This window comes from Carlito syrichta, unplaced genomic scaffold (assembly GCF_000164805.1).
Source record: "Carlito syrichta isolate Samal-C Ts95f unplaced genomic scaffold, Tarsius_syrichta-2.0.1 Scaffold308841, whole genome shotgun sequence".
Lineage (NCBI taxonomy): Eukaryota > Metazoa > Chordata > Mammalia > Primates > Tarsiidae > Carlito > Carlito syrichta.
The window spans coordinates 29,537-51,712 of record NW_007252937.1 but is presented as its reverse complement, the minus strand read 5'-3'; the positions used below and the strand labels follow the sequence as shown (position 1 = coordinate 51,712).

The following is a 22,176-nucleotide window of genomic DNA, read 5'->3' as shown; positions in this document are numbered from 1 at the left end:
AGTTCCCAGGCTGGTCTTGAACTCCTGGATTCAAGCAATCCATCCACCTTGGCCTCCCAAAGCACCAGGATTACAAGGCTTGAGCCACAGTGCCTGGTCTTACTTTATTTTTATATGCCTCATGGTATTCCTAGAGTCTCTCTTTTTCTGTGCGTGTGTCTGTGTGTGTAAGTGAATGTGCATGCATGTGTGTTATAATAATGTTGGATTTGCTTGTTTATTATATAATTATTTTTACACCATTTGTCATCTAAATTTGCTCATTTAGTATGCAGAGCAAGCTTTTATTTTATTTTATTTTATTTTATTTTGATTTTTTATTTTAAAGATGTGGGGTACAATTCAGGGTTAGGTATACGAATGCTCATTATACAGGTAACCTTGTTGAGGTGTGCCCCCTATACTCCTGGCTGATTCCCACTACTGCCAATTCCGCCCCACCCCCTCCCCACCTGCAGTTTCCCTCTACTGCCAATCCTTTTCTTATAGTATTACAATAATTATGAGTGAGAACATATGATACTCGATTCTTTGTTTCTGTGATAGATCACTCAGTATTATAGACTCTAAGTTCATCCAAGTTGCTGTGAAGTTCATAATTTTGTCCTTCTTTATGACTGTGCAATATTACATGGTGTATATATACCCCATTTTTTTTTTTATCCAGTCCTTTTTCGAAGGGCAGCACCGGTGATTCCATGTTTTTGCTATTGTGAACAATGCTGCAATAAACATACATGTTCAGGCATCTTTTTCAGAGAATGATTTGAGTTCCTCTGTTATATTCCCAGTAGGGGGATTGGAGGGTCATATGGAAGGTCGATTTTCAGATCTTTTAGGAATTACCAAGCTGTTTTCCACAGAGGTTGTACTAGTTTACACTCACACCAACGTTGTAGAAGTGCTCCCTTTCCACCACATCTTCTCCAGCATCTGTTGTTTTTTGAGTTATTGATGATAACCATCCTGATCGGAGTTAGGTGGTAGCTCAGTGTAATTTAATTTGTATTATTTGATGACTAGTGAGGTTGAGCATTTTTTCATGTATCTGTTGGCTGCTCATATGTCTTCTTTTGAAAAGTGTCTATACACATCTTTTGCCCACTTTGTAATGGGGCTGGTTTTTTTGTGTTTTTTTTTTTTCTTTTCAACACATTTGAGTTACTTGAAGATCCTATTTGTTAGGCCTTTGTCAGACATTGGCAAATATTTTTTCCCAGTCTATGGGCTGTCTCCATGCTCTCTTGATGGTTTCTTTGACTTTGCAGAAGCTTGTTGGTTTGATGAAGTCCTACTTGTCTATCTTTTCTCTTATGGTATGGGAACTCGGAGTTTTGATCAGGAATTGGTTGCCAGGTCCAATTTTCATAAGGGTATCTCCTACATTTTCTAAGGTTCTTACAGCTTAAGTTTTACATTTAGGTCTTTGATCCACTTAGAATTGATTTTTGTGTATGATGATAGGTAGGGGTCTTGTTTTAATCTGCAAGTGGTCAGTCAGTTTTCCCAGCATCATTTACTGAATAGATTCTCCTCTCCCCAGTGGTTGGTGGTGGAGGATTTGTCAAGGAAACAAATTGAGAAATTGAGATTTTGCTTCTGAAATCTCTAGCCTGTTCCATTGGTCTAATTGCCTGTTCTTATACCAATACCAGGCTGTTTTGATTATTGTAGGTTTATAATAAAGCTTAAAGTATGGAAGTGTGATACCTCCAACATTGAGTTTGTTTGCTGTTTGTGTGTTTGTTTGTTTTTGCTGATGATTGTTTTCACTATTCATGGTTGTTTATGGTTCCATACAAATTCCTGTATTGCCCTTTTCAGGTCTGAGAAGAATGCTGCTGGTAATTTAATGGGTATTGTGTTAAATCTGTAGATTGCCTTGGGTTGGACACCTTAACAATGTTGATTCTTCCAATCCATAAGCATGAAATATTTATCCAATTTTTGTGTCATCTTTGATTTCTCTGAGCAGTGTTTTGTAGTTTTCATTGTAAAAGTTTTTCACGACTCTGGTTAAGAAGACGTCAAGGTATTTCATTTTTTATGTGTGTGGCAATTGTGAATGGGGTTGTGCTTTTCATTTAGGCTTTTGTTCATTTATTGTTGGTGTATAGAAATGCGATTGTCTTTTGCACATTTATTTTATACCCTGAGACTTTTCCAAAGTCCTTTATTAGTGCAAGGAGGTTTTTGACAGATTTTCTTGGATTTTTGAAGTATAGAATCATGTTGTCTGCAAGGAGGGATAACTTGACTTTCTCTTTTCCTATTTGGATACCCCTGTTCTCCTTCTCTTGTCTGATTGTTCGTACTAGGGCCTCCAAAACTATGTTGAAAGGAGGGGTGAGAGTGGACATCCTTGTCTTGTTCCTGTTTTCAGGAGAAGAGGTTCCAATTTCTGTCTTTTTAGCAGTATGTTGACTGTGGGTTTCTCATAGATGGCTCTTTCTATTTTGAGGTATGTTCCATCAATGCCTAGATATTCGAGGGTTTTTATCAGGAAGGGGTGCTGGATTTTATCAAAAGCTTTTTCTGCATCAAATGATATAATCATGTGGTTTTTGTTTTTACATATATTGATGTATTTAATTACATTTATGGTCTTGCGAATGTTGGACCAGCCCTGCATATCAGGGATGAAGCCTACTTGGTCATGGTAGATGATTTTTGAGATGTGTTGTTGGATCCGGTTTGCTAGGATCTTGTTGAGAATTTTAGCATTTGTGTTCATCAAGGATATTTGCCTTAGTTCTCTAGTTATCTTTCTTTTTTGGATCTTTACTTTGTTTGGGTATCAATGTGCTGTTAGCTTCATAAAATGATTTAAGGAAAGTTCCATCTTTCTCAATTGCCTGGAATAATACTTTCTTTCTTTCTTTCTTTCTTTCTTTCTTTTTTACATGGACAGCCGGAAAGTGAGAAAGCAGAAGTTATTGAGAGGACAGAAAAGTTCCCACAGTGGGAGGGGACCTAAAGAAGCTGCCTTGGAATACTTTCAATAGGATTGGTATCAGTTCCTCCTTGTATGTTTTGTAGAATTCTGCTGGAAAGTCATCTGGTCTAGGGTTTATGGTTTTGTTTTTGGTTTTGTTTTGTTTGGTTTTTTTTTTTGTAGGTACTTTTCTTATGACATAGTCAATTGCCTGGATTGTTATTGGTCTAGTTGGGGTCTCAATTTCTTCTTTCTTGTTTCAACCTGAGGAGGTTGTGTAATATTAGAAAGTCCTCCATTTCCTTTAAGTTTTCAAGTTTGTGTCCATACAAGTATACAGATTAGTCTCTGATAATTTTTTGTATTTCTTCGAGGTCAGTTGTGACTTCAATTTTTGCATTTCTGATTGTGTTTATTTGGACTTTTTCTCTCTTTTTCTTGGTCATTCTAGCTAGGGGTCCATCAATCTTGTTTAGCCTTTCAAATAACCAGCTTTTTGTTTTGTTGATTTTTTTTGTATTATATTTTTGTCTTCTGTGTCCTGAATTTGGGCTTTTATTTCAGTGATCTGGATTCTTCTACTAAAGTTAGGGTTTTGGCTCTCTTGCTTTTCCAGCTTCCTTAGGTGGCTTGTTAAGTTGTTAACTTGTGATCTTTCAATTTTCTTCATGTTATATTCATAGAGATATGAATTTCCATCTTAGAACTGTTTTCATGGAATCCCAGAGATATTGATAAGATGTTTCTTTGTTTTCATTTGTTTCCAGGAATCTTTTAATTTCTGTTTTGATTCCTGTGTTGACACTGGATTTATTCAGCATCATGCTATTTAGTGTCCCTGTCTTTGTGAGTTTTGGGAAAACTTTGTAGGTGTTGGTGTTGATGTTTATTTTTATTCCACAGTGGTCTGAGAAGGTACACAGCAGCATTTCAATCTTATGGAATTTGTTTATGCTTGTTTTAAGGCTGAGGATGTGGTCAATCTTAGAGTACATGAGTAGAATGTATATTCCGTGGTTGTTGGGTGGAGTGTTCTGTAGGTATCCATTAAGTCCATTTGGTCAAGCATCATATTGAGGTTCCAGATCTCCTTATTGATTTTTTGTCTTGATGATCTTTCTAGGGTTGTGAGTGGAGTATTTAAGTCCCCAGTTATGACAGTGTTAGAGTCATTATCTTTTTGAAGTTTACCTAGAAGCTGCTTTATGAAAGTTGGTGCTCCTATGTTCAGTGCATATATGTTTAGGATGGATGTTTCTTGCTGATGGATTGAACATTTTAACATTATATAGTGACCTTCCATATCTTTTTAAATTTTTGATAGTTTAAAGGGTATTTTGTCTGATATTAAGATTGCTACTCCTGCTTTCTTTTGTGTTCCATGCACCTGTAATTTTGTTTCCTGTTCTCTTACTTTGAGTCTGTGAGTGTCCTTTCTGGTGAGGTGAGTCTCTTGGAGACAATATATCTTTGCCTCATGATATTTTATCCATTTTACCATTCTGTGTCTTTTCAGTGGTATATTTAGTCCATTCACATTCAGGCTAATTATTGAGATTTGGGAGTTTATCCCTGTCATGAGGTTCTTATACAGTTTGTTGTTGCTGCTGCTATTTGTTTATTTGTTTATTGTCTTTCTTTTGATTTTTGAGTTTATCCATCATGTGTGTTTCCATCTTTTTTCTGCATTCTTGGGAAGGGTGTTGTCATTCTTTTATTGCTTTCTTCTGTGTTTAATACTTTTAAGTGCCTCTTGTAGATCTAGTCTGGAGGCAGTTAAACTCTTAGGGATTGAATGTCTGGGAATGATTTTAATTCTTCATCACTGATGAAGCTTAGCTTAGCTGTAGGTAATTCTTCATTAAAATTGCTTATCTTTGAGAACTTTGAAGATTGGGCTCCAAGCTCTCCTAGCCTGAAGTGTTTCTGTAGATAAGTCTTCTGTGATTCTAACTGATCTTCCCCAGTAAAGTCTGACCTCTCTCTCTTGCTGCCTTTAGGATTTCTTCTTTTATACCGAGTTTGTGTAGACAACTTACTATATGTCTAGGAATTGGTCTACTCATTTGTTGTCTTGCAGGGGTTCTCTGAATCTCTTGTGTTTGAATGGCCATGTCACTGATGAGATAAGAGAAGTTTTCTTGGATAATTTCATGGAATGTTTGTTCCAGGGCAGTCTCTGTCTATCTGTCTCAGGGATTCCAATTAATCTTGGGTTTGGCCTCTTGAAATAATTGCTCATCTCTTGGAGGTTTTGTCCTGTCTTTTTAAGCTTCTTTTCTATATTTTTAACAGTTTGGGCTAGTTTCATATTTTGGTTCTCCAGCTCTGAGATTCTTTCTTCTGCTTAGTTCATTCTGCTTTCCATGTTTATCAGTTTGTTATTATTTCATTCACTGTATTCTTTATTTCTGTTTTCTCAGTTATCAATTCCTTCATTCTTTCCTCTTATCTCTCCTCATTTCTGTTTATTCTCTTTATTAGTATCTTGATATCTGGGTTTGTGGTTTTAGAACAGTCATTCTGAGGGCTCTTCATTGTTTGCATTCTGAAGTCTGTATTTTCAGTGTCTGACCTCCCAGGTCTGGGAAGTATGAGACCCATATTCTTCCTTTGATTTTTCTTCATTTGTGTAGATTTTGCTCTCCCCCCCCCCCTTTTTTTACCTCTTCTTTAATTATATTTTTCAGTGATGGGGGGGATAGCTTTTATTTCTGTTTGCTCAATCTCCTGTTCTTCCTCATGTAGATCTTCTGGCTTTGTCCAATTCTGAACCTGGACTATGAGTGGAAGGTTGTAGTTTTTGCAGTTTTGAGAATTAATGAGGGGGAAGTTGTGATTTAGAAACTATCTGCAGATCCCAGTATCCACTGACAGGTATGTGGGCCCCCTGGGACCCACTTCCCACCACCTTACAATCTGTCCATGCAGTGGGGGCATAGGTTTGCCCCTGAAAGCAAAATGAGGTAAGAAAAAGGAAAAGGTTGGAAAAAGGAAGGAGGAGGATGGGAGGAAGGTGGAGAGAGAGAAGAAGAGGGAAAACAGAAAGTCATTTGTAACAAATGAAAAGAGACACAAACAAAGACAGAAAAGATTAAAAAAACAAAAACATACAGACAATCACACAAACACACAAACCGAAAAACCTCTCCCACCCATTGATCTACTCTCCCTCAAAAATACCCATACACAAACAGGAAGTCTAAAAAAAGTATTAAAATAACAGAAACAAAGCAGTTATTAAAACATAATCAAGAACAGAAAGAGAGAAGAGAAAAAAAAAGCAAAGCAAACAAAGCAAAACTTGCTCTGAGGTCATTCCTATAACTCCAACTTCCTTTCAGCTCTGGTCTCCAGTCCCTTTCCTCTACTGTCAGAGCAGGTTGATAGGGTTGTTCTCAGCATGGGTCAGATGCCCCCTGGACTACTGTGGGAGGAGGGTGAATTAAATCTGAACTCACCCAGCTTGCTGCCACTGCTGTCAAGTGTCCCACTCAGATCTGATGTGTGTGTGCCTGTTCCAGCTTGGGGGAGGGCATCTGTCACTCCAAGTTTGATGAAATAAACTCTAGGTCCCAGGTTGGAGACTGGGCAGAACTGGGTGGGGCAATGCAGGTCTCTGCCTGGTCCCAGAACAGAGAAAATGGCGCAGTCAACATTTCCTCTCTGATGGTGGGGCTCCTTTCCAGCTTTCTCCTGCTCTCTCCATGGATCCTGGGTATTGTGCCACTCTACTGTCACAGGTGATGGTGTGGGCCAGGCACCAGGTGGTGAGGTTTTGCTGCCTCTTCTCAGGAGAGCCCCAAGAACAGCAGACAATCCCACATGCCTGGGGGCTCCAATCTCAGAGCAGTGGGGTATTGCAGTCACCTCTGGAGGAGATCCCTGGGTGCATGAACCCGAGTCTCTCCTCAGACAGACTTTCACTCACCCACCTGCACATACCTACTCACACAGAGAGTCTTTATGGACATTCGCTTTTGTAGAGACTCTCACAGTCCGACCTGTTCCATCGCCATCTTGCCAGAAATCAAGTTTTTATTTTATTATAACAAAACAAAAAGAGCAATAGAAACAAATAGACTAAAAGAAGTATTTTTCTAAATCCCAAGAAGAATATAGTGGCATAGTGTAGTAAAGTTTCAAATGTTTTAATGGATAAATTTCTTGAGAGAGACATTTTCCAGACATAGTATTCCTACTTAGTGGGAGCCCAGATGATAAAGATGCATAGAGAACTATGGAGCATAACACTTCTGTGGAGGGTTGGAAGTGAAAAATGCAGAGAGCATTCCTCAATTCCTGATTTATTTCTCATGTGACAGATACACCTATGGAAAGCCTGTCCCAGGACTTGCAGCAGTGAGCATGTGCAGAAAATTACTTCACTTTTGGGATTGTCATGAGCCAGAGTACTGTGACAACTTCAGTCAACAGATGAGTATGTAGGGTGCCTGAACGAAGCATATTTGTATACCTAACCCTTAACTGGACCCTACAATATCAAAATAAAAAATATTGATATATATTTTTTTAAAAAAAGATTATTTACACACCACCATTTTGAATTGTCTTCCATTTGAATTGTCTTGATTCTTTAACTTTTCATGAGGTTGCTTCTCTCCAGCATAGACTCGACAACCAAAAGTGGGTCATGTGGGGAAGCACATGTTGTCAACTGTACTGGGCTCAAGAAAAGTTTCTTTCTTTTCAATTTTTGAATTTCAGATCATTAAGGGAGGCATTATCAGATCAGGAGCTCAAGCTCTGCCCGTAGAGTCAGGAGACAGTGAGTATCTTCAAATGTATTTCTCTATTGTTCCCTAATACATCCATCCCTGTCCCTCAGTGAAAGTTCACAAATCAGGAAATTATTTCTATCATCCCTTCACAATGAGGAGGACACAAAGGAAAACAGATCCTGCTTATGATGCTGGTATTTTTAAATTCAACAGCATTCAACAGATACATTTGATTGTCTATTATATATAAGACAATTTGCCAAAGAACACTATTTTTTCACTTTAGTTCATCTCTTTTGTTTGACACTGAAATAAAAAATCTTTTAAAAATCTATGATTTCTTCTTTTTTCCTCCTAACCATAAATACACATTGATCATCTTAATATTTCAGAGAACAAAAGAGTAATTATCATGGGAAATGGGAAGAAAGAAAAGTGACAGATTTTTTTCTGTGACAGATTCTGAGTAATTCATACATGAAATTGGGTACACTTCATGAATACATTGGGGAAAATAAAACAAGATTGTTTTCTATTCTAATTCAACCTGTCAAAGGTGAAGTCACTGAAAAAAGAACCCACAGACATTCTTGTAATTAAAACATTTAAACAACCTCCACCTCCCCCAGAGCTAAACTTAATACTATTAGTAATTATTCCATGTTTAACATTTTCTTCTGTTTTTATCATTTATTTTCCTATCAAACTAGAAAAATAAAATATAACTGATATGCCCTAAGTGACATTTTAAACCCCTTCATCTTCCAAACTTAGGATTTTGCTGCATAATTCATAGCAAACAATGTAAAATTTGGGTGGAGTCGGAAAAATTATCTGTACTGCATAGAGTTAAACAGCTTTAATTTAGCATCTCCAATCTCAGGGCTCTAAACTTTTTTAAAATAAATTTTATTGTGCATATTTAAGTATAAAACACAGTATGTTGGGTGTATATGAAAGGGGACCCCCAAAAATGGAATTATTTTTGCAGGGTGGGTCCCTTTTAGTACAGGTTCCCCCTACTATGTAGGTGTTCTAAGAACCCATCAGCATGTGTACCACCTAGTGTTGCTGTGAGAGGCTGTGTTCGACTTCAGTGATTTTTTTTGGAGATTCTTTCAGTGCATTTGCCCATTTAATGATGAGTGATTTACACAAACAACCTGCCCACACTGGGCTGAATGTTCAACGGTTTTTGACCAAAAAACGGCTTGACCACTGTGCCCCACCCCTCTATTCACCCTATCTCCCCTGGAGCGATTTTGTTTGTTTGTTTGTTTCCTCAAACAAAAAAGTCCTCAAAGTCGGCTGGGTGGCTCAACCTGTAATCCGGTGCCTTTGGGAAGCTGAGGTGAGTGGATTGCCTGAGCCTGCGAGCTCGAGACCCGCCTGGGCAACTTGGCGAGACCTCATCTCTACAATAAATCAAAAATCAGCCGGGCATGGTAGCACGCACCTGTAGTTCCAGTTACTTGGAAGCCTGAGGTGGAAGGATCGCCAGAACCCAGTGGGTCGAGGCTGCGGTGGCCAGGAGCGGCCACTACACTCCAGTCTGGGCGACAGAGTGAGACTCCAACTCAAAAAAAAAAAAAAAGTTCTCAAAGGGAAATGTTTTTGCCGATGCGGAAAAAATGAAAAAGAAAAAGAAAAAAACAGGCATAAGCACTAAAAGGCATCAAAATTGACAAGTTCAAAAACTGTTTTGAGCAGTGGAAAAAGGTGTGTGTGTGTAAGTCATATTTGGCCAGGCACAGTAGTTTAAGCCTATAATCCCAGTACTTTGGGATGCTGAGGTGGGAATATTACTTGAGCACAGGAGTTAGAGACATACATGGACAACATAACAAGACCTCATCCCTACAAAATTCAAAAATTTAGTCAGGCATGGTGGCATGTGCCTATAGTCCCAGGCACTCAGAGGCTGAGGCGGAAGGAAGGATCTCCTGAGTCCAGGAGCTGAAGGCTGCGGTGAGCCATGACTGCGCCACTGGACTCCAACCTGGGTGACAGAGTGAGACTCGGACTCAAATAGTAATAAGTCATATTTGAAAAAAATAAACTATGTGATTATATCTTATAAATTGTATCTCTATATTTAAATTGAGAATCATTTCTAGTTTAAAGTCCAAATAAAATAGTTGTCATATTTATGTATGCAGAACTACTTAGGGTTATTGATATTTAAATTGTTTAGGCATCAGTTAAGTGGAGAATCAGGTAAAAAAAGATGTGCATGGGCCAGGTGCAGTGGCTCAAGCCTGTAAACCTAGCACTTTGGGAGGCGAGGCAAGAGGATTGCCTAAGCTCAGGAGTTCGAGACCAGCCTGGGCAACTTGGTGAGACCTTGTCACTACAATAAATCAAAAAATAAGCCAGGCATGGTAGCACGTGCCTGTAGTTCCGGTTACTTGGAAGGTTGAGGCGGAAGGATTGTCTGAGCCTAGCAGGTCAAAGCTGCGGTGGCCGTGAGTGTACCACTGCACTCCAGCCTGGGTGACAGAGTGAGACTCCAACTCAAAATTAAAAAAAAAAAAGATGTGCATGAAAGGAATTTTATTAGCTTATTCTATACTTGAAGTCATGAAGGGAGACATCGGCCTATTAATTTCACCAAAGAGCTATAATGACATTTAAAGAAACGAAGGCATTGATGCATAGGCACAATTCTAAACTGGAAAAGTGCCTTGACCATGACCGTTTTATCTCATTTTGTCCATACTCCAGTGAAAGGCAGTTTTTCCTTGTCTTTCCCTGTGGAGTCGGACATTGCTTCCATTGCACGAATGTTCATCTTTACCATTTTACCAAATGGAGAAGTTATTGGAGATTCTGAACATTTTGAGCATTTGAACTGTTTAACCAACAAGGTGATTGAACATAAAATTGTAAGAATGCAAACAAATGATACTGTAGGCACCATCTAGTTCACCCTACAGAAAACCAAATCCAGAAAAGTAAAATTAACGTTCCCAAGAAGTTAATGGCTCTGCTTTTTCAATTACGTTAAGTTGCTACAACATAAAATGTCATTCAGTTTGGTGTCCATTCAATTGTATGAGTATATAAGATGCTAAGACACAAAAGTTCCAAAAACCTGAAGAATAAGTGTAAGAATAAGTGAAGAATAAGTGTAAACACCTAGTGTAAACACCTTATCATGCATCAGAGGTAGCGATGAGCCTTTAAAACTCAAAACAAGCTATCTACCCCAATGCTATCTTAGTTGTCTCCCTAAGACAAGATTGAGCGACTGAATAAGACTTTTTTCAGTAAAGTGAAGAAAAGATGTGAAGAGAGGTACCTGGCTGAACTAGCAACAAAGTCATACAAAGCTAAATGTAACGCTGAGTTAGGAAACACAGGTGTCTGCAAGACCGCAGAAGTAGGGATAATACTGGATGACTTGTCTCTCATTTCTCACAGGTGGATTTGAACTTCAGTCCAGCGCAAGTCTTCCAACCTCACATATCCACCTGTGAGTCACAGCTGCTCAGCAGTCCTTCTGTGCCCTCCATGCTGTGGACCAAAGCGTGCTCATGAAACCTGAGGCTGAGCTCTCCCCATCCTCGGTGAGTTACCAGCAGCCCCAGGGATCAGGAAGAGCCCTGCCAGGGGTCCAAGGCAAGAAGCCGCTATTGAAAATAAAATATAAAAACAAAAATACTTACCATTTGTCTAGTCCTTGATAGTTTCTTAAGATGTGTCATTTAGGTGTTCTCACTTAATCCTCCCAACACTCCAGAGAGTAATAGTCCTATTTTAAGGAGAGAAAATTAAGATTCAGAATAGTTGAGAGATTTATGAAAGATAACCCAGGAAGAAGTGGCATAATCTGCAATGTGTCTGAAACTCTGCATGCAAGGTTTGATCCTTTCCGTGACACAACAACTATTTCTATAAGGAATAGAATCTCAGTCTCAATTACTACGTTTTACAATAATCTTAATGAAAGCTATATAATGCTAAGATTCTTCACTTATGTGATAGCCATGTTTAAAACAGAGAATGAATTAATAGGCTTCCGAAAGTATTAGATACTATGAATCCTGTCTAAATAAACTCCCTTTTGGTCACTGGAGTAAGTAAACTTGTTCATACTTACAAGCATAAGGAAAGTCATATGCCTTTTAATAGATCTAACTATTTATGTCTTTAGAGTTATTGGGATCAGTAAAGGTGGTAATAAGTGAGTCACAAATTATTTTCAATTTCTTTTTTTTTTTTTTTTTTTGAGTTGGAGTCTCACTCTGTCGCCCAGACTGGAGTGCAGTGGCCGCTCCCGGCCACCGCAGCCTCGACCTGCTGGGCTCCGGCGATCCTTCCCCCTCAGCCTTCCGAGTAGCCGGAATTACAGGCATGTGCTACCACGCCCGGCTGATTTTTTGATTTATTGTAGAGATGAGGTCTCGCTGCCCAGGCGGGTCTCGAACCCACGGGCTCAGGCAATCTACTCACCTCAGCCTCCCAAAGGCGCGGAATTACAGGCTGAGCCACCAAGCCCAGCTATTTTCAATTTCTAATAAATGACTTATTACACCTTAGTTGGTAATGTTAATTCATGGACTAAAATTCTAATTCTCTGTTTTTTACTGTCGTTAAATTTATCCATGGTGGTAACACTTGGCATGTCATGCTGGTTTATTTTATTATTAATATTATCATCATCATTATGTGTGCTGGACCTATTGGAAGAGCCAAGGAAATAGGAAGAGATATATCACCGTCATCCTTATAGAACTCTCATTCTAGAGGACTACAATATGTGACTCGGCAAAATAAAGGATGAAAAAATGGTTAATATGGGGTTTTTGAAGAAAAAGCTATCAGAAGGAAGGGAAAATTTCAGAAATGACTTGTCTAACTTCTTTAAAACTAGATTATCCATATTTTGAAATCTTTCAATATACTATAAGAAAAAGTATTTGTTGCAATTTGATCATTATTAAAAATTATGGCAAATTTTCTAGCTTTAACAGCTGCATGACTCAACATTTAAAAGGATCAATCATTGTTGCACAACATTGTTAATTTACTTGATGTCACTGAACTGTACACCCAGAAACTGTGAAAAGAGGAAATTTTGTGTTGTATTTTACTTCAATAAAAAGGTGAAACAAAACCAAACAAAAAAGGATCAATCAACTTCCCATCTAGGAGGTATTATTACTTTTCAGTGTTGGAAGGTAAATCAATAATATTAAAGTTTATTCTGTTTGTTCTAGTTTCTACTCTATGTGTATTAAATTCTAAAACTGTGAGGTACTAGTATCAGAGATCCCTGTCTTATTAAATCATCAAAATTAACATTCTTCAGATTGGAGCATGTAAAGTATCCCTCGCCTTCTTCACAAGGTGCATATTCCAAGACCCCCAGTGAATGCCTGACACCACAGATTGTACTGAACCAAATTGCTGTCAACCAGAAAACACTTCTGTTCATGTCATCCATCCACAAATGTAGTGTCTTTTTCATCTTAATTAAGCATTTGTCACATACTGTGGCTGTTTGAGGTGCACGGTTGGAGGTGTGGCAGCAACACGAGAAAGAATTTATTTTTCCTTCTTCCCAATTTCATGGACAGAAGGTTTGTTCTTACTATAGATCTTAGCAACCTCAGCATACAAGTTTGTTTGTTTGTCTTCTTTCCTTATTAAGTGGAGAACTTTCACCTTTGCACTTAAAGGAAGCACTTTACAGCTTCTCTTTGGCATATCCAAATTGCCGGCGCCACTACTCTTGTGCAATGAGGCCATTGTGAAGTCAAATAAGGGTGACTCGAAAAGTACTGCTCCATCTGATAAGCAGAAGGGCTTGTGACTAAGGAGTGGGGAGCTCCACAGTGAAGAGGATTCATGTTCCGAGTGGAACAAAATGGGATGGTGTGAGATTTCATCATGCTGCTAAGAACAGCAGCACCTTAAAACTTATGTATTATTTATTTCTGGAATTTTCCATTTTATATTTTTGGACCACAGTTGACCACTGGAAACAGAAACCTTGGAAATCAAAACCACAGATAAGGGGGTGTCTACTGTAATCAAAATTCTTCTCCACCTTATTACTATTTATTAATAAATTGAAATATCTCCTCATACCATAATAATTATTATAACTATATTTTTCTATTTTAATTAGAGGACAGCATCAAGAAGTTAACCTGAAACAAGAAAATTTTCACTCTGGGTGCTTTCTTTGGGAATATGCCTTTTTTCCTATACTTTTTATTTATGAGTCTATTCTAAGCTATTATTTTCAGCATGTATTAGAAGAATTTAGTCTGTTTTTCAATATATTATGTCTATCTTATCCTATTCTGTTCTGTCATACAAATTTAACAGTTGCTTCGATTGCATAACAAAGTTGAGTATTGTGAAGGTGAGAAGGGGTTATGAACATAAGTGGAGATTTTGGCTGTTAAAGTTATAAAAATCTTTAAGTTCATTTGCGTTGAATAATAATTTAGAAAACATTGGTTCATCCAATATAGATAGTACATGCTCATCTAAGTACTATCTGACTCTTCTACTCAAAAACAAAGGAAAATAGATAAAGAAGTATAAAGGATGTTTGTGATAGCAATCTACTACTACATAACAATTTCCCCCCAAATCTCGTGGTTTAAAACAACAAACATTTATTTTAGCATGCAGTTTCTGAGAGTAAAGAATTCAAAGCAACTTAGCTAGGTGGTTCTGGCTTGTGATCCATTATGATTGCAACCAACATGTTGGCTAGGGCTGCAGTCACCTGAAGGCTTGACTGAGTTTGGAAGATCTGCTTCCAAGACAAGTTTCTCACATGCTGTTGTCGAGGGGCCTCAGTTTCTTACCGCACAGTCTTCATAGGGCTGCTGGATTGTCCTTAAAACATGGTACAGTTTTCAGCCGGGCTCGGTGGCTCAGCCCGTAATCCCGCGCCTTTGGGAGGCTGAGGTGAGTGGATTGCCTGAGCCCGCGGGTTCGAGACCCGCCTGGGCAGCGAGACCTCATCTCTACAATAAATCAAAAAATCAGCCGGGCGTGGTAGCGCATGCCTGTAATTCCGACTACTAGGAAGGCTGAGGCGGAAGGATCGCCGGAGCCCAGCAGGTCGCGGCTGCGGTGGCCGGGAGCGGCCACTACACTCCAGTCTGGGCAACTGAGTGAGACTCCAACTCAAAAAAAAAGAAAAGAAAAGAAAAAAACATGGTACAGTTTCCTTCAGAGTAAGTTATCCAGGGGAGCTAAACCTGCAATAACTTTTATGACCTAACCTTGGAAGTCACACTTCCATACCATTATTTGCACGATATTCTATTGTCTATACAAGGTTAACCCTATTTATTGTGGGAGGAACAATGGTAGCGCATGAATACCAGGAGGCAGAGATTATTGGGGACAATTTTAGAAGCTATCTTACACTTGATCTTAGCCAAAAGGCCGAGAAGCGATTGCTGCACTCCAGTCTGGGCGACAGAGTGAGACTCCAACTCAAAAAAAAAAAAAAGAAGCTATCTTCACAGTCTGCCCTCTGACCCCCAGTGATTCACCTCCCTTACACGTGTAAAATACACCCAGTCTTCTGAGGTCCCTAAAGTTCTCATTTAGCACCAGCTCAGAGGCTAAATTTCATCATCTAAATCAGGCCCAGGTACAGGTCATGCATCTCAGGTATAGTTCCTCAGGTACAGTGCCTGTAGATCTGAAGGCCTTGAACTAAAGTGAATTCAAGTTATTTGCCCCCCACACATTCAACATGTGATGGTGGAATGGCATGAAATCATCATTATCGACACTCTTGCTCACAAAGGGAAAACAGGAGGCACACAGCACTTATTTCTGATCCATAGTTATTCTAAGTCAAACAAATGTCAGAAGTTCTTCGATTAAGACTCAATCATACTCCAGTCCAGGAATGAATTTCCTAGCCTTCGGTTCTACTCTGTGGGTTCTTGGTTTTGCTAAATCATCCTTTTTCCATAAGAAGTGTCCTGTGTTTGTCATTGCATAGACATTGGTCTTTCCACTATAGATCATATATGCTCATTTGTGTGCCTATATGGTTTTTCTATCCAAGAATAAAGCTGAGTAGACATAGGTGGCAATAACAATTTATACCTAAATTCCTCAGGGCATTAACTGTTCATCACTCACAGAGACAAGTTAGATCTCCTTTCTATATTTGGTCTGGTTTTATCTCTAAATTCTGCAATGAAGTTTTAATTAATTCTTCATCATTTAATATTTTATTAATCTCCAGAAGCATTTTTCCAAGTAGGTTTTATTCTTTTTTTTTTCATCGAAATCTCACTTTGTTGCCCAAGCTGGAGTGCAGTGGCACACTCATGGCCACTGCAGTCTCAACCTGTTGGGTTCAGACAATCCTTCCACTTCAGCCTTCCAAATAGCTGGAACTACAGGTATGCACCACCATGCCCAGCTAATTTTTTTGATTTATCATAGAGATGAAGTCTCACCAAGTGGCCCAGGAAGGTCTCAAACCCCTGGTCTAGCCCCGGCCTCCCAAAGTGTTGGAATTACAGGCATGAGCCACCACAACTGGCCAGGTTTTATTCTTTAGAACAAAGACACACTGTCAAAAATAAACAACATTTTTAACTTCTCTTAAGGTACCAAATACTTGAAGATACTCAAGAAAAGATGGGTGATCATTATTGTCTTTCTGTCTGTTCACTATTTTAAGGGAAGCAGGCAAGAGTTCTACCTTTGATCTTCCCACTTTTATAGGTATATAATCTGCTCACTGTGAAAGATCTCACTGATTTTCCTGACAAAGTGGACCAGCAGGAAGAACAAGCAGGTTGTACTCATTCTTATGTCATTCACAGAGGAACTGTCTATGTTCCCTTGCCAAGTGATGATGAAGAAGATATGTATAGCTTCCTCAAGGTAAAATTATAACTACTTGTTAGCATGCCAATGTGTGATTTTTGGATGTTAGTACTATTCTATATCTATAAAAAATTTTAGTAATTGTTTAGACTTGACTATCCTTTTCAGATGAGAAAAAAAATGAAGCCAATAAAAGGATTAAAGTCTCTGTTAAGATCACACGAGATATCAGTTAGTAAATCAGAGCCAGGGCTAGACCTAACCTCTGCCTATTCTTTTTTTTTGAGTTGGAGTCTCACTCTGTCACTCAGACTGGAGTGCAGTGGCTGGAGTGCAGTGGCACGCTCCCGACCACCACAGCCTTGCCCTGCTGGGCTTCGGCGATCTTTCCACCTCAGCCTTCCAACTAGCCAGAACTACAGGTGCATGCTACCATGCCTGTCTAATTTTTGATTTACTGTAGAGATGAGGTCTCACCGAGTTGCCCAGGTGAGTCTTGAACCCACAGGCTCAGGCAATCCACAGGCTGGGATTACAGGCTGAGTCACCAAACCTGGCCTCCTCTGCCTATTCTTACAGTTATTTTTAGTTATATTTAGGGCTTTTTTTTTTTTTGCAAACTAAGGAAGAATAAATAGAATAACAAATAAAATCTTAATCTAAAAAGTATAGTAATTTTACTACTTTGTATGTATTGAGTACTGTGTATCTCCATGGAATGACCATATTATAAGGCTACTGAAATTACATAGGGCAATCTCTAAGGATAGTATGTTTTATAGATTCTAATCAAGCTTACGAGTTGACTGAGTCATCAGTTTTTTCCAGGGCGTGGGACTAAAGGTGTTCACCAACTCAAAAATTCGAAAATCAAAGTCATGTTCAGTCACCTTTACATCTATTAGAAGCAGAAAGGCAAAGATTTTACGGAGGTAAAATAACTTGCTTTTAATTTTGAATCAAATGCAATTATATTACTTTGCATTAAAAAAACCTAAAATGAGATTGATAATGTAAACCATCTCCATTTTATACACACGAAAGACCGAGATTCACATTAGTTGTTTCTTGCTGAGATGACTTAGCTGGTAAATAGTCTAGCCAGAACTGACCAGAGGAATTTTTTTTTAGATGAATCAGATACTTCAGGGCACAAAATCAGATGAGATACAAAGTTTTGCTGTACTATAAGAGAGGGAAATGTTCACAATAAAAGGAGAGAATAATTCGGCTTATGGAATCAGGAAAGACATCTTTAAAAATGCTGTATCTTCAAAAGCAGAAAGAGGACAAAATGCCTCACTAGTGAAAAGAAGCAATATAAATATGACAAAAATGTCTCAAAGACCATGGCCAAAAACACTATTCAAATAAAGCAGCCTCTTTTTTAACTTTTAATTTTTTTATTTTAAAGATGTGGGGTACAGTTCAGGGTTAGGTATTCAAATGTTCATTATGCAGATACCCTTGTTGATGAGGTACGCCCCCCTTCCCCAGGCAGACTCCCATTACTGCCAATCCTGCTTCTCTGCCCCCCTCCCTCGCAGTTTCCTGCTACTGCCAATCCTTTTCTTAGAGTACTAAGATAATTGTTCAAGATCCACTTATGAGTGAGAACATATGAAACTCAGTTATTTGTTTCTGTGAAAGATCACTCAGTATTATAGACTCTAAGTCCATCCAGGTTGCTGTGAAGTTCATGATTTTGTTCTTCTGTATGGCTGCGTAATAGTCCATCATGTATATGTAACACTTTTTTTTTTATCCAGTCCTCTTTTAATGGGCAGCATGGTTGCGTCCATGGCCTTGCTACTATAAACAATGCTGAGGTAAATATACGTGTGAGGGTGTCTTTTGATTTGAGTTCTTCTGGGTATATTCCCAGTAGGGGGATTGCGGGGTCATATGGAAGGTCAACTTTTAGATCTTTTAGGAATTGCCACACTGCCTTTTTTTTAGATCCTCCAACTTCTCATTAAAATATTTGTTTGACACTTGAACATTATCCTTCTCTCCCATAATTTGGACTATACTTTTCTCCAAAATATTTATAATGCCTATCCACTAATAAATATTTATACGTACTGAGCTCAGACTGGGAATCAGAGGTCCTACGTGTAAAGTGAATGTGTAAGGTCTCCTTTCAAAGTCTCAAATCCTTCATTAATAAACTGAAAAGTTTTTACTAAAGTGTCTTCAAGACTTTGCAAACTTTCCAGCATAATAACTCAATATATTGTATCAAAATAAATTAATAATTTTGATTGTTTAAATATTGTTTTCTATATTTCTTGACATCAGGGTTACTCTTAAGGTTAACATTCATCTCTAAGACAGCCTTTTTAATTAAAAAAATAATGCCATAGGATCATTTTTAAAGGACCATGGACTATTTTTCTCTAGGTATAACCTTTAGTACTAGCACAAATAACAAACAGTTTCTCATTAATGACAAATAACTGATGATGTGTAACTAAGATATTATATAAATAATAGAGAATAAGTAAACTAGCCATGAGAGTTACATAGAAAGGACTTTACATTTTTAGCCATGGAGGTTTGGGGGGAAAGGAAATGTTCTATACATTAAAAATAGAACTTTAGGTATATGCTATAACTTTTAAAATGTGTGATAAGTACAGAAATGAGATCAAATGAGTAGATATAAATGACTTGGATGTATGAGGAAATAAAAGCACTAAGAAAATTAAAATATCTTGTAAAAACTCATGAAAATGCCAGGCTCGGTGGCTCAGCCTGTAATCCCACACCTTTGGGAGGCTGAGGTGAGTGGATTGCCTGAGTCCGTGGGTTTGAGACCCGCCTGGGCAACTTGGCAAGACCTCATCTCTACAACAAGTCAAAAACTAGCCGGGCATGGTTGCACATGCCTGTAGTTTCAGCTACTTGGAAGGCTGAGGCGGAAGGATCGCCAGAGCCCAGCAGGTCGAGGCTGCGGTGACCGGGAGCAGCCACTGCACTCCAGTCTGGGCGACAGAGTGAGACTCCAATTAAAAAAAAAAAAAGAAAGAAAGAAATTCATGAAAATAAATTAAAGAACATGAAATTTTTCCCTGGATTATTTGGGGAGCTGTGTCAAACAACCTCAAGGTTTGATAGTGTAGTAGAGTATACATGGAGAAGAAAACTTTAATAGCGTCCTAAGGACCTAAAAGAGAAGGGAAAGTAAGAGTCTTACTCTATGCAAAATAGGGAATTTTCAAAGGAGGAGTGACATGATCTAATATGTGTCTCAATCACACTAGAGACTAAACTTGAAAAAAAGCAAAGTTTTAAGTTTTTGTTATTATTTTACTTGAAGGAATTGAAGGTTCTTTTTTTTTTTTAAGTATTACAAAGCTGGGTTGAGCAGCCTTTTTAAAGTCATGAACAGAAAATTCGGTTGAAAGTATTTTTTGATTAGCAATGAAACAGAATATAAGTGATTTAGTCCTGAAATCAACACATTTTCATGAAGTCAAGTGGGAAAAAGAAGTAAAATAAAGAAAAAAGAGATAAGATTTTTGTCTTGGGAAATAGATTTAAAGTCTTTTACAGTAGAGTTTATTAGATGAGTCATAAGGAAGAATATGACTTTGATATAGAGACTATGAAAGAATCAGATTGATATATAAGAGGAGGAAGTATTATAGCCAGAATTCAACAAATGGAGTTAAAATAACACATAAGATCCTGGTTTGCTAGCTCCAATAGCTGGAGGAGTTGAGGGGTCTTTGACATCTGGGGAAGGAAGTAGAAATTAGTTAATTTAGATGTATTATCCATTCAGATACTTAAATACTAAAGATAAGCATGAAGACAGGGAAAATAGAACATCAGTGAGAAATCGTCAAAGAAATTACTACTAATATTTTTTTCCAGTTGAGAAAACTATAGAGGGGAAATTAATGAAAATGTTTTTCCTTAAAAGTATTGTTTCGAGTCCCAGTTCCACTCTGTCCCAGCACAAGACTTTTTACCCTCTGTTCCCAGGTCCCTCGGGTGGCCACCCCAGTGGGCACACGCCCACGCGGCGTTCCTGTCCCGTGCTCCCTCCCTTTGCCTTTCATTCCCAGCTGCCAACATCTTGGAAGCTGAAGGCAACATGGCCCAGAGACAGAAGGGCCTCTCCAAGGTGGTGGCAAAACCCTAGACCCTCGTCGCCACCACCTTCGCTGCAGTGATTCCCATGGAGCTGCGTGCGACCCGGGCTGGGCCGAACTGCCAGACTACAAGCGGAACCGCAGGAGCCGGCAGGCCGCCATGCGAGCCAAGTGTTCTCCTGCAACCAAGACAGTCCTGCCCTCTGCCGTAAGGCTCCTGTTGCCAGACCTGAGGCAGGCAGCCATCTTGTTCCTGTCTGGCCCCACCCCCTCTGGGCTGAGCAGCTGAGATAGCACCACCTGCTGGTGATTCAAGGGAGTAAACCTACAGCCCCACTGCACAGACAGATTCCAGGGCAGTGGGAAGTGGGTTCCACATTATCCACACACCCGTCAGTGAATACCAGGACCTGCAGACAGATTTGAATCACAGCTCCCCCCTTAAGTAAATCTCAAAACTGCAAAAAGGACCACCTCCAACCTACAGTGCAACTCCAGAATTGAACAAAATAAGAGGGCATACATAAAGAATAGGAGATTGAACAAACAGAAGTAAAACCAATCCCTTTACCCCTGAATAACAGAATTAAAGAAGACGGTGACGTGGAGGGAAGGAAAAAGTAGGGAGGGAGAAAAACCGCACAAATGAAGAAAAACCAAAAGAAGAATATAGGTCTCACACAGACCCCTGGGAAATCAGACACTCAGAAAACAGATTCTGGAACACAAACAATGAAGAGTCCCCAGAATGACTGGTTACATGCAACAAACCCAGACATCAAGACATTAATGGAGAGAATTTTAAAAATTAAGGAGAGACAAGAGGAAAATAGAAAGGAGCTGAATATTGTGATGGAAATGAACAACAGACTAATAAGCATGGAAAGCAGAATAAGCCAAGCAGAAGAAAGAATCTCAGAGCTCAAAGACCAAAACACATAACTAACCCAAACTGTCAAAAGCATAGAAAAGAAGCTCAAAAAGACAGAACAAAACCTGCAAGAGATGAATGACCACTTCAAGAGACCAATCCTAAGAATAATTGGGCTTTCTGAGGCAGAGAGAGAAACAGAAGCCACACTGGAACAAACATTTCATAAAATCATTCAAGAAAACTTCCCTCATCTCATTAAAGATGAAACAATTCAAGCACAAGAGATTCAGAGAACTCCTGCAAGACAACAAATGAGAAGACCAACTCCCAGACATATAATAATTCACCTAAACAAAGTAGCTATAAAAGGAAAAATCCTAAAGGCAGCAAGAGAAAAAGGCCAGACTACCTACCAGGGAAGATCAATTAGAATAGCAGAAGATTTATCCACCGAAACCCTTCAGGCCAGGAGATCCTGGAGCCTTATCTTCAAAGTTCTAAAAGAGAAACAATTTCAACCAAGAATAACCTACCCAGCCAAACTAAGCTTCATTAGTGAGGAAGAATTGAATTTTTTTCCAGATATCCAGTCCCTAAGAACCTATGCTGCCACCAGACCACCTCTACAAGAAACACTTAAGAAAGTACTGAACACAGAAGAAAAAGAAAAAAGAACAACAGCATTCTTCA

General features: G+C 38.8%; 1 protein-coding gene across 1 annotated transcript in view; it reads left to right on the top strand.

The window, feature by feature from the left end:
- The window catches only part of LOC103268495 (pregnancy zone protein-like), a gene marked incomplete at its 3' end in the record, with an annotated part of 61,549 nt that overhangs the window by 21,183 nt on the left and 18,190 nt on the right, over positions 1-22,176 (top strand). Inside the window, 7 exon segments of the mRNA XM_021716561.1 lie at positions 7,261-7,376; positions 7,584-7,724; positions 10,402-10,544; positions 11,101-11,125; positions 11,128-11,246; positions 16,405-16,566; positions 17,338-17,441. Coding sequence (XP_021572236.1) covers positions 7,261-7,376; positions 7,584-7,724; positions 10,402-10,544; positions 11,101-11,125; positions 11,128-11,246; positions 16,405-16,566; positions 17,338-17,441 — 810 coding nt within the window.